We start from the raw sequence: 12,851 nt of genomic DNA on the forward strand, positions 1-12,851 counted from the left end.
CTGTGAGGTCATGGGGACAGAGGCTGATGAGGATGCAGTTGAGGGACTGAGGGGGCTCCAGAGACTTCTTAAAAGTGCTTAATTGTGGTAAAAGACAGATAACAATAAAATTTACCATCCTAAACATTTTTTCTGCCTTTATTTTTTAAATTTATTTTGACAGAGAGAGGGCAATTGGGGGAGGGGCAGAGAGAGAAAGAGAGGGAGAGAGAATCCCAAGCAGGCTCCACGCTGTCAGCACGGAGCCCAGTGCGGGGCTCGAACTCACAGTCTGTGAGGTCGTGAACCCGAGCCAAAGTTGGAGGCTTAACCGACTGAGCCACCCAGGCGCCCCCATCCTAACCGTTTTAAAATGTGCAGTTCAGTAGTGTGAAGTGCATCCACATCGTGCCCACACCACCACCATCCTTCTCTAGGTCTCTCTTCATCTTACAAAACTGAAACTTTACCCATCACACAGCAACCCCCGCGCCGCCTCCCCCAGCCCTCGGCAACCTCCACTCTACTTTCTGTCCCTGTGAATTCGGCTACTTTAGGGACTTCACATAAGGGGAATCATACAGTATCTGCCTTTCCATGACCGGCTCGTTTCACTCAGCATAACGCCCTCAAGGGTCATCCACGTGGTAGCACATGTCAGGATTTCCTTCTTTTCTAAGTCTGACCGATATTCCCTCGTGGACATGCCCATGCATTTTGTTTATCCACTCATCTGATGGGTACTGGGGTCGCTTCCACCTTTGGGCTTTTGCGAATGATGCTGCTGTGAACGTGAGTGTACAAATATCTATTCGAGTTCCTACTTTTGCTTCTTCCAGGCGTATACCCAGAAGTGCAGTTGCTGGATCGTATGGTAATTTGTGTTCATTTTTTTATAGGGAAGAACCACCATACTGTTTTCTGTAGCAACTGTACTATTTTCTATTTCCACCAACAATGCACAGGGTAAGACTTATTTTTTGCCAAAGAAGAGAAAGCCTTGCTCTTTGTTTGTGAGGCCACAGCATGTCATTTCCTGCTCTAGGAGGTTGGAAAGAATAGAGCAAACATTGAGGTGAGACTTGTCTTATTATGATGCGCCCCATGTACTCTAGAACTAGACTCTACAGCAGAAATTCTTGACTTGCCATCCTTGGACCCCACGCACAGGTTGTATGCATGTGTTTATGTGCATCATTGGAAAAGGTGCATCAGATCTGTCTCTTTCAAGATTAAGACTCTGCAGAGGCGTCTCATGGCCCTTGCTGGCCCTTCCAGACCTTCACCAAGGCCTAAGGCTTTACATCAGCTGGTCGCTACCTACCTCTCCAGCTTTATCTCCCACTTCTCTCTCCTCTTGGTCCCTCATGCCTTCCATAATGGGCTGCTTTCTGTTCCTCCGATGTGGCAAGCTCACTCCTGCCTCAGGGCCTTTGCACCCAGTGTTCTCTCCACCTGGAATCATCTCCTCCAAGATCTTCTCATCATTTGGGTTTCAGAGATGCCTTCCCTGCTGCCTCACTTAAAGTAGCTCCGTTTGCCTGACCCCAGCACTCTCTATGATATTATCTTTTTTTTTCACATGCTTACTACCATCTAAAATTATTTTGTATATTTATCTGTTTACCTCTATATTATCTATCTCTACTACTAGATTGTCAAATGAATAAGTATATGAATGAACGTGATGTTGGGCAAGAGGGCCTAGAGCCATAACTGGAATCTCAAATGGGTCCATGACCGCCCTATAGCTTCTTACGTCTGGGTTGTGATCCCCTGTTGAAAACAAACTTTGGCAAACATTTATTAGATAACCCCTCTGTGCCAACAGTATCCCCGTCACCACCACCGCACCCCACACCCCCCTTCAGTAGCTCACAGGCCAGTGGAGGCAGCAGTCATGCAAACCAAAATATCCAGCAAAATGTTCCGGATGCTGTGATTTGAAATACTCACACAGGGCAGTATACGACACAGGCTTTGTAGTCAGATGAATTGGGATCGGACCCTAACTCTTTTACTTGCGAGTTGAGTAACTCCAGGCACGTGACATTACGTTGCTAAAACTCTGTTTTCCAATCTGAAAATACACAATTATAACTCTTAACCATGCAAGGTTGGACATTTGGAAAGAATGCCTTTGAGCTACCTCTCAGTCAGCACCCATGAATCAGTGAACAGGGGCTATTGTTACACAAAGGGTGGATTGGTTGATGCTGGCCAGGGGTCAGATGGTCACGAGAGTCTTCTTAGAAGAACTGATGCCTGAGCTGAGCTGACTGAGGGTGGCCGTGGGTCCGGGGGTTTCAGGGGAGCCCCAGGGCAGCAGCAGACACAGAGACCCGGGCAGGGCTGCTGGGCCCAGGGCAGTGGTCAGGGTTCCGAGCTGCTGTCCTGAGGGCAGGGAGGCAGCTGGTGAGAAACCAGCTACTGGGAACGCAAACCACTCTTCAGATGCTCAGGACAGAGACGCCAGAGTCATTCTGGGCCTTCTCTTTCAGGAGGTCCCTGTTTATTCCACTTCCAGAATACACGCAGACTCTACCTGCCTCTCACCACTGCCACCTCAGGCCGGCTCAGCCGCTGGTGTTTCCCGGGGAGCCCCTGAATAGTGTCCTGATTTCTGCAGCTGACTCTCCACTGCACAGCTAGAGGGCCCTCTCAGACATAAGTGACACCATGGGAGTCCTCTGCTCAGAGCCCCTGGGGGCTGCCCATCCCGCCCCACGTGGAACACAAGCCTGCTTCTCCAAGGTCCACTGTTCTTGCCTCACCTGCCACACTCCACCCGGCCACCGGCCTTGCTGTCTGTCCGGTGGAACACACTGTTCCGCTCTGTCCCCTCTGCCTGGAGCCACACAAGGGCCCTGTGGCTGCTCCCTCAGCCCCCTCGGGTCTCCGCTCAGCGTGCCCTCATGAGCAACGCCTCCCCAGCCACCCAATGAAAAACACCCGTTTCCTGTTCTCTCGCACACAGACGCTCCGGCTCCCTGCCCTGCCTTCTTTGTCTCCACTGCACTGTCACCTTTTAACCTGCTCTCTAGTGACTGAGCATAAGCACCTTGAGGGCAGCGACTTTATCTGATTTGCCCACTGGTGAATCTCTAGCGTCCAGAATAGTGTCTGGCCTATACTCGACGCTCAGTGTTTGAATGAATAAAAGAAGGAAAGACAGAAGGGGAGAGAGGTGGGAGACTTTGGGCTGTTTCGGACCTGCCCAGTGCAGGCAGACTGAGTGATGGAAAGCCCGCACGTGGCTGTTAGGAGGAGGTTGGGGGCGAGGGGGATGTAGAGAGACAAGGACCCGGAGGAGGAGACTGAGACAGGAGTGTCCTAGCTGACTGTGGTGGAACTCAGGCCACTGAACACTGGGCAGAGGGCAAAGAGGAGGGGTGGGCGGCCTCCCCTGGCCTCTCCCTGCCCGTCCCCCTGGGGCGTTATCACCAACAGCAACTGGGGGGACTAGCAGTGGTCCTTGGCACCTTTGACTCGTGAGCACACATTGGTCGTGCTATTCCGTGTCCTTGTCCGAGGGACCCGGTGGGGGCCTGGGCATTCCCTCTAGCGGTGCTTCTCTAAGTTCAGCAGGCATGAAAATCACAGATTGTCGGGGCGTGCCTGCAGAGACTGTGGTCCAGGAGGTCCGGGGTGAGGCCTGAGATCCTGCATTTCTGACCAGCTCCCAGGTGCTGCGGCTGGTAACACCCTCTCTGTTCACCATACGCAGGATATTATAAGGCAGGACTACCCAGTGGCCGCTTGTGTTCGATTATTGCTGCCTGGGGCATGTCCACTTTCTAAAGTATATTATACTTGTACTTAATAGCAGGCTTGGGACAGAACACCAAGAACACAAGTCACAGTTTTGTGGTGATCATTTCCCAATACATACACGTATTGAATCATTGTGTTGTACGACTGGAATGAACATAATGTTACGTGTCAGTTACGTATCATTCTTTTTTTAAAGGACAAAAAAGTCAAATCGCGGGAAGTATCTGGAGAGTGGGCAGAACTTCCTCACGCTGTTTTTGTTTTGTTTTGTTTTCATCAGAATGAAATTGCTACTGTGCTTTTTTCCTCTTAAAAAAAATATATTCTCTACCTCCCCTCAGTGACAAGAAGCCCACTGGAGCCAATTTGTTTGTTGAGGGTATTTTTTATTTTATTTTATTGAAGTGTGATTGACATATTAGCTTCAGGTATACAACAGCGATTCATTGTTTATGTGCCTTATGAAGTGATCCCCACGAGAAATCTGGCTGCCATCTATCACCATACAAATGTCTATGAGTTCATTTCTGTTTTGCTTTTGCTTTGTTTGTTTGGTTTTGGGTTTTTTTCCTAACATTTTTTTTTAATGTTTAATTTTGAGAGAGATGAGCAGGGGAGGGGCAGAGAGAGAGGGAGACAGAGGATCTGAAGCGGGCAGGCTCTGTGCTGACAGCCGAGAGCCCCCTGCGGGTCTCCAACCCACGAGCCATGAGAGATCATGACCTGAGCTGAAGTCGGACACTTAACCAGCTGAGCCACCCAGGCGCCCCTCTGTTTTGTTTAGTTTGTTTTCTTTTTTCACATGTCTCGTAGAAGAGAAATCATATAGTATTTGCCTCTGTCTGACTTATTCATCATATTATCCTCTAGGTCCATCCATGTTGTTGCACATGGCAAGGTTGCGTTCTTTTTTGTAACTGAGTAATATTTCTCTGTGTGTGTGCGTGCACAGTGCACGCACATGCGCATACTTACGTTGACCACATCTTTACCCATTCGTCTACTAATGCACACTTAGGTTGCTTCCACATCTATTGGAAAAACTGCTGCAATAAACATAGGGATACATATATTTTTTAGAATTAATGTCTTTGTTTTCTTCATACGCACACCCATGAAGCAGAATTGCTGGGTCATAGGGTAGTTCTAATTTTTTGAGGAACCTCTATACTGTTTTCCCCAATGGCTGCACCAATTTACATTCTTACCAACAACGCATGAGGGTTCCCTTTTCTCTACATCCTCATTAACACTTGTTATTTCTTGTCTTTTTGAAAATAGCCCTCTGATGGGTGTGAAGTGATAGCTCATTGTGGTTTTGATTTGCATGTCCCTGATGATCAGCAATGTTGAGCATCTTGTCATGTGTCTGTTGGCCATCTGGACGCCTTTTTAGGAGAAATGTCTATTCAGGTCCTTTGCCCATTTTTTAATTGGATTGTTTATTGTTTTGATATTGAGTTGTAGGAGTTATTTATATATTTTGGGTATTAATCCCTTGTCAGACATATGATTTGAGAGATCTCCCACTTAGTAGGTTGCCTTTTTGTTTTGTGGATGGTTTCCTTTGCTGTGCAAAACCTAAAACTGTTTTTATCCTGTTCCCAGCGCTAAGCCTGATGTCCAGTGCACGGCAGCTACTCAGTAAACATTAGCTCCTCCCCCTTGGTCTCTAGTATTCTCAGGGTAGGGGTGCAGTGACCCAAAGGGCAAGGTATCTACTCACACCACGTGAACCAGAGGCCATCGGGCATGCCACTTGGCTCTACTCACAAGGTTTGTGGCTCCCAGTCCAGACTCTGAAGAAAATTACTGTTTTCAACCAACTACAGTGCCGATACTGGGCTATTTTATCTGTGCAGACTACCCAGGGTGGTTGAAAGTCGCCCCCTGAAAATCATTTCCCAGAGCATCGTCTGGCTTTGGTATTTCTGCAGAATGTGTAAGTGACATCATAGCTCTTTCAGGCTTGGAAGGAAGAGTAATTTTCTCCTTGGGGGGGGGGGGGGGAGAAGCAAACTGTGATTTTAAGCCTTGGCAAGACTCAGAATCAGCTCTCTGAGGCAGAGGTAGGAGAATGAGGAATTTTAAGCATGTTTTCTGCTCTTAATCTTAGAGCACCTTTCCTTTTAGCCTGCCTGTCTCACTTAGTTTATTTAGTTTGGTCTGTCCAGGGCTGTGCTCCCAAAGGGGTCAGGTTTGGTGGTAGATCTGGAAGAAAGTGCTGCTGTTTCTGCACCTGGCAAACGGCTCCCGGCCAGCTGGGCCAGTCCCCTCCAGGCCAACCTCACTGTGTCTGTAAGTAAACTGCAACAGAAACGGATAGTCTGGCACTCTGGGGAGCCGTCTGAGTCAGCAAACACCTCGAATGTCTCCTCTGAAGACCAGGAGAGTCCCTGGGCTCCAAGTGCACAGCCAGTCCAGACCATTCCATGGAGCAGGATGTGTACAAGTGTGGTGCGGCCAAGTGGGGTGTGGTGTGTATGCTCCGGAGTTGGGGCGCCTCCCTCTGGGGCCAGGGACAACAGGACCTCGGCCGATGCCTTCTGGGAGCCAGCCGTTAGGAGTTTGGGCTGCAGATCTCACAGATCCAGACCGAATCCTATTTGTCTGATACCCTGCCAGCCCTGTCAGCTTGGCCAAACCGTGAAACGCCACCCCAAACACCTACTTGAGTCTCCAGTGACTTTTCCTCCTGTGTTAATAGACTTTTTTGTCACCTTCCAATTAGGCATTCTTTGATGTGTTCATTACTTTCTAAGTTTCCTTAGAAAGTAATGAAACCAAATTCCCCAAATTTACTTTTGGAAGTGAGAGTTTTTCTCAACGACGCTGTTGCTACCACCATAACGGAACGTTTTTGTGCATTTTCTTTCAGCTTTCGGTTTTTGTTTTATTTTGTTTGGGGTTTTGGTCACGTAAACCGTATACATCCATTTTCTTTAAAAACCTATTTTGTTCCCTTTCTCTTTCTCACCTGTCCTCAAAAAAAAAAATGTCAGCAAAGACATTTTGCTAAAGGGCTTCAGATCTTTTGGTTGATTTTCTCTCTCTCGCCTCCAACCTTCTACCCAACGAAATGGAAATTCAGATGTTACTTTGAGTTTAAGGAACTTTCTGCCTGATTCTTGGCTTCATGCCGGGAGAATGAGCCCCTGGACCCTCTGAAACTTTATGCTGAGGGAATTTCTATCTCCCTCTTTGTATTCACATACAGCTTTGCCACCTGAGAAGCCTAGGTTCCACTAGTTTGGATTTTTGTCACCTAAGAGGAATCACTTTCTTCCCAAGGTGGTCTGGAAGGGGACATCTGGGAGGATCCAGTTAATATGTACCAGAGTGGCTGTCACAGAGCCCGCTCACAGCAGGCTCCAGTAAACACCTCCTTTTAAATAATAGCCCCACACTGCCAGTACCAACTGGCCTCAGAAGTTTAGAATCACCGCCCCCCCCCCCCCCCAGGGCCATGGTGAAGTAGAGAGGGCTCCTGGACCCAGTATAGCCCCTGCTGATGTCCGTGGGAGCCAGAAGGTCTGCAGACCCTCGGGGGGGAGCCCTAACCTTTCCCACTGAGTGACCTTGGGCTGTGACCTTTCCTTCTGCTGTGTGGACCAAGGGTGGGGCAGGGTAATCAGTAGGTCCTGAAGGGAGGCAGGAAGGAGTGGAGGGTTTCAGTCACGGGGAGGGGCAGTGGCAGCAGGAGGAAGAGCCTGGACAACCCCCAGGCCTGGCCCACAGGGCTCTCTCTCCAGCCAAGTGAGCCTTTTCTAAATGGGCTTTAGACTCAGTGACTTGTAAGTAGGGGGGATGTGGTTAAAACTAGTGTAATATTCCACTTGGGCACACAAATATCTCCAATCACTTTGGGAAGGAGGCAAGCAAGCAGTATCCCTCATTTTACTTCTACTTACTGATAATATTACATAATCCTGCTTGGTTTTACTTTTTATTTCATTAATACTTCTTAATGTCTGTATTTGGTATATATAAATTATGTACTGCCTTACTTCTGCAAGTGTTTTAAGTGTGTATATCGCAGAATAGTTGTCTTGAGAGATCAGAAAACATATAGAGAAGGGCAGAGAAAAAGGAATTGGGGATTCATTGTTGAGCTTCCTGAAAGCCAAAGCAGAAAGAGAAGTACAATTTTCATTGTTTGATTTAAAAAAAAAAATCCAGATCTGAAAACACAAATGTTTCTGGGTGCTGAATTTCAGCAGGTTCCCTTTATAACAATCAGTCAAGATAACAGTGGATGGTCTTCAGCTATGACTTTTAGAAGATGCAGAAATGTTTTTTGTGTGGCCAGGGATAAAGTCGAGGATGACTGATGACTTTAGTCGCTGTAACCATTGCTGTGTTTAGGTGAGAGATGCTGTCCTGTTTGCTCTGGAAGTGTTTTAATGCTTGTTATTTGTCAAAGACTTGGGAAGAGGAAATAAATTATAGATGGCGTACATAAAACCTTATTGTGGCAGGATGGGAGCAACCATTCAGGTGGACCCATGAGGCACCTTCTTTCCCTGCCGCTTGTCCTTGTTCCTGTTCTCATAGGGTCCCTCAAAACCCAAGTCACCTTCTGCTGGTACATCCTTCGGGACTCAATCCTCACTCCTACCCAACACCCCCTACCCCCACATATCAGTCCCCTTCTGTCACTGGGTTTGGTGGCTCATGCTTTAAGATGTGTCTCTGCTGAAACCAATGGCTTCTACTTAATAAGCATATATCTGCCTCTCTTGTGGATATATATCACCTTTAATCTCCAAAAGCTGAGAATCTTTTTTTTTTTTTTTTTACCATTTTGCATATTAGAAAAATGATTATCCTAGGTTTGGCCTCTGAGCCACAGTTTGCATTTGTATCCCATGTCTTCCAGAAACTTAACTCTATGACCCCGGGCAAGTTACATTCTCTCTGCCTCAGTTTCTAGATCTGTCAAGGAGGGTAATAAAAATAAGCACCTCGTAGGACAGCTGTATCAACCAGGGCTCACTCAGGCTTATGAGTGACCTACCATAAGGACTGTACGTAATCATGGGAACTGGCAGAGAAGGCTGTGCCCCTGGTGTTGGACCTGAGATTTCCCCAGATCTGATCAACAGTTAGGAGAAAAAGCTGAGGGGAAGTCAAGGTCAAAGGTGTGCTGGAATGGACCTGAAATGCCCCTGACACCTGACCAGGGCCAGGAGCAGCTGACGATGGAGGTCCAGTGGGAGCCGGAGTCCACAGGCCCCAGGGGCAGCCACATGCCCACCAGGCAAGCAAGCAGACCAGCACTGCATGTACAAGCCGCCACGGTGCCTAGCACCCTGCTCCAACCTGTAGAGCGTGAAAAATGGCTGCTCCTTCATTTCCACCTCATGTCCCAAGCACATTTCTCTTGTGGCCAACCTTACACAGAATCATACAGAGAAGGGAATTCCAGGAAACATAGTTTCCACATAGCTAAGTTGACCCAATGCAAAGCCGTGATGATTATGAGATGAAGTCACTGAAATACAGGGAAGGATCTTATTTTTATTCTTTTCTAGTTTTATTGAGATATATTTGACATATAGCACTGTATATAAGTATACAGCGTGATTTGACCTACATGTATTGTGAGATGATCACCCTGAGACGTTTAGTGAACACCAGGCATTTCATATAGTTACCAAAAGAAAAAGTTTATTCCTTGTGATGAGAATTCTTCGGATTTGCTCTTAATGACTTTCAAACATGCCATATGGCCTTGTGAACAGCCATCATTTTGTACGTGACATCCTTAGTACTTATTTTTCTTATAACTCCGGGTTGGTACTTTTTGACCAGTTTCATCCAGTTCCCACACACATCCCCCTACCCAACCCCTGGAACCACAAATCTGATCTCTTTTTCTATGAGCTTGCTTTTTCTTAGATTCTACTTATAGGTGAGATCACATATTTATCTTTCTCTGTCTGGTTTATTTCACATAGCATAATGCCCTCAAAACCTTTCCATGTTGTCGCAAAGAGCAGGATTTCCTCCTTTTTAATAGCTCAGTAACATTCCAGTGTGAATATATACCACAACTTCTTTACTCAAAGAAGTGTCTGTCACTATGGACACTTAGGTTGTTTCCATGTTTCAGCTGTTGTGTATAATACAGCTGTGAACATGGTGTTTCCGATATCTTTTGACATCATGATTTTTTGTTTCCTTTGGCTATGTACCCAGAAGTAGAGTTGCTGGGTCATAGGGTAATTACATTTGTAATTTTTTGAGGAACCACCATATTGTTTCCCACCAATATGGGAATGGTGGCCCACCACTTCACAATCCCACCAACAGTACACAAAGGAATTTTCCACACACTTGCCAGCATTTGTTATCTCTTGTCTTTTTGGGCATGGCCATCCTAACAGGCATGAGGCATTGTCTCATTGTGGTTTTGATTTGCATCTCCCTGATAACTAGTGATGTTGAGCACCTTTCCATGTACCTGTTAGCCATATGTGTGCCATTTTGGAAAAATTACCATTCAGATTCTTTGCCCATTTTTAAATTGGATTATTTGGTGTTTTGTTATTGAGTGATTTTATATATATAAATATATGTATAAATATATATTTATATAAATTATAGTTGTATAAATATATACATAAGTATATTTTTATATACATTATATTTATATAAATATATCTTTAATATCGTATTTATATAAATTTATATTTATATAAATGTAAATTTATATGTAAATATTTGTAATATTTTTATATTTGTATGTAAATCAATGTAAAAATGTATATATGTATATATGTAAAATGTAAATTTTTAATATTATATAAATATGACATATAAATATAAATTTATATAAATTTATATAAATATATAAATATATATTATTTACATATAATTACTATATATATCTTTATATAAATATGTTATATTTATATATATATAAGTGTGTATATACACATATACATACACGCACACATATATTTATATTTTATATACAAATAGTATACAAAAATAACCAGATATGTAGTTTTCAATTTTTTTCCTATTCCATAGGTGTTCCTTTCACTTTTTAATTTTTTTTCTGTGAAGAACCTTTTTAGTTTGATGTAATCTCACTTATTTTTTATTTTGCTGCTGTGCCTTAGGTATCATATCCAAAAATTCATTGCCAAAACCCATATCATGGAGCTTTTTTTCCTATGTTTTCTTCTAGGAGTTTTATGGTTTCTAATTTTACATTTAAGTCTTTGATCCATTTTGAGTTACTTCGTGAGTGGTAAGATAGGGGTCTAATTTCTTTCTTCTACATGTAAATATCCAGTTTCTCAACAGCATTAATTGAAGAAACTATCTTTTCTCCATTGAGTATTCTTGGCCCCCTTGTCATACATTAGTTGACTACTTATGGGTTTATTCCTGGTCTCTCAGATGTGTTCTGTTGTTCTCTGTGTCTGGTTTTATGCCAGTGCCATACTGTTTTGATTATCATAGCTTTATAAAATAGCTTCAAATCTAGAAGTGTGATACCTCTAGCTTTGTTCCTGTTTTTCAACAATGCTTTGGATATTCAGGGTCTTCTGTGGTTCCATGTAAACCTTAGGATTGTTTTTTCTACTTCTATAACAAATGGCATTAGAATCTTGATAGGGATTGCATTGAATCTATACAAGTCTTTGGGTGATGTGGACACTTTTAATATTAGTTCTTCTGATCCATGTACATTGAACCCCTTTATGTTTGTGTAATCTTCAGTTTCTTTCATCATTATCTTGTAGTTTTAAGTGTAGAGAACTTTCATTTCCTTGGTTAAATTTATTCCTAAGTATTTTGCTGGTTTTGATGCTATTATAAAATGTCCTCGTTTTCTCTATTTCTTTTTCAGATAATTTGCTGTTATATAAATGCTACTGATTTTTGCATATGATTTTGTATCCTGCAACTTTACCGAATTCATTGTTAGATCCAACAGTTTTTTTGGTGACATAATTAGGATTTTCTACATGTAAAATCATGTCACCTGAAACTAGAGACCATTTTACTTCTTTCTTTCCAGTGCTGATTCCTTTTATCTTTTTTTTTATTTTTTTAATGTCTTATTTATCTTCATTTAATTAATTAATTTATTTGCCTGATTGTTCTGACTAGGAGTTCCAGTAAAGTGTTGAATAGGAGTAATGAGAGTGGGCACCATGGTCTAATTCCTGATTATAGAGGAAACGCTTTCAACCTTTCACCATTGAGTGTGATGTTAGCTGTGGGTTTGTCATATGTGACCTTTATAATGTTCAGGTAGTTCCTTCTATACCTAATTTGTTAAGAATTTGTATTGAAGAAAAAAGAATTTTTATCATAAATGGATGTTAAGTTTTGTCAAATGCTTCTTCTGCCTCTATTGAGATGATCATATGATTTCTTTTCTTTCATTCTATTAATGTATCATATTTGTTGATTTGCATATGTTGAAACATCTTGCACTCCAAGGATAAATCTCATTTGATCATGGTGGCTGATCCTTATAACATGCCACTGAATTTCGTTTGCTACTATTGTATTGAGCATTTTTTGGATATATATTCATCAGGAATAGGTCTATAGTTTTCTTGTGGTGTCCTTTTCTGGCTTTGGTGTCAGGGTAATACTGGCCTTGTAAAATGAGTTTGGGAGTGTCCCCTGCTCTTCAATGTTTTGGAAGCATTTGAGAAGGATTGGTGTTAATTCTTTTGTAAATGTTTGGTAAAATTCACCTGTGAAGCCATATGGTCCTGGGTTTTTTTTTTGGGGGGGGGGGGATTTTTTTTATTACATATTCAATGTACATATTCAATTGGTGTTTTTAGATTTTCTATTTCTTAACGATTCAGCCTTGGTAGGTTGTATGTTTGTAAGAATTTTTCCATTTCTTCTAGATTGTTCAGTTTGTCATGTTCATAGTAGCTTCTCATGATCTTTTAAATTTCTGTAATATCTGTTGTAATGTCTCCTCTTTTCCTTTATACTTTTGTTTATTTGGGTCCTCCCTCTTTTTTCCTTGGTGTCTAGCTAAAGTTTTGTCAAGTTTGTTTACCTTTTTAAAGAGCCAACATTAATTTCATTAATCTTTTCAGTTGTTTTCC

The 12,851-nt window shown here is 43.2% G+C and overlaps 1 protein-coding gene across 3 annotated transcripts in view; it reads left to right on the forward strand.

Moving 5' to 3' along the window:
- Positions 1–12,851, forward strand: part of FAM124A (family with sequence similarity 124 member A) — a 100,592-nt gene that overhangs the window by 34,189 nt on the left and 53,552 nt on the right. Inside the window, exon 4 of one of the 3 annotated variants that reach the window (XM_053899837.1) lies at positions 879–1,544. The exons of the other annotated variants lie outside the window; for them this stretch is intronic. Coding sequence (XP_053755812.1) covers positions 879–1,058 — 180 coding nt within the window. The 3' untranslated portion in view covers positions 1,059–1,544. Of the gene's footprint in view, positions 1–878; positions 1,545–12,851 lie in introns of those variants that run through there. 3 annotated transcript variants of the gene reach the window in all.

The sequence above is a fragment of the Panthera pardus genome, unplaced genomic scaffold, assembly GCF_024362965.1.
Source record: "Panthera pardus isolate Hobbes unplaced genomic scaffold, ASM2436296v1 HiC_scaffold_1, whole genome shotgun sequence".
Classification (NCBI taxonomy): Eukaryota; Metazoa; Chordata; class Mammalia; order Carnivora; family Felidae; genus Panthera; species Panthera pardus.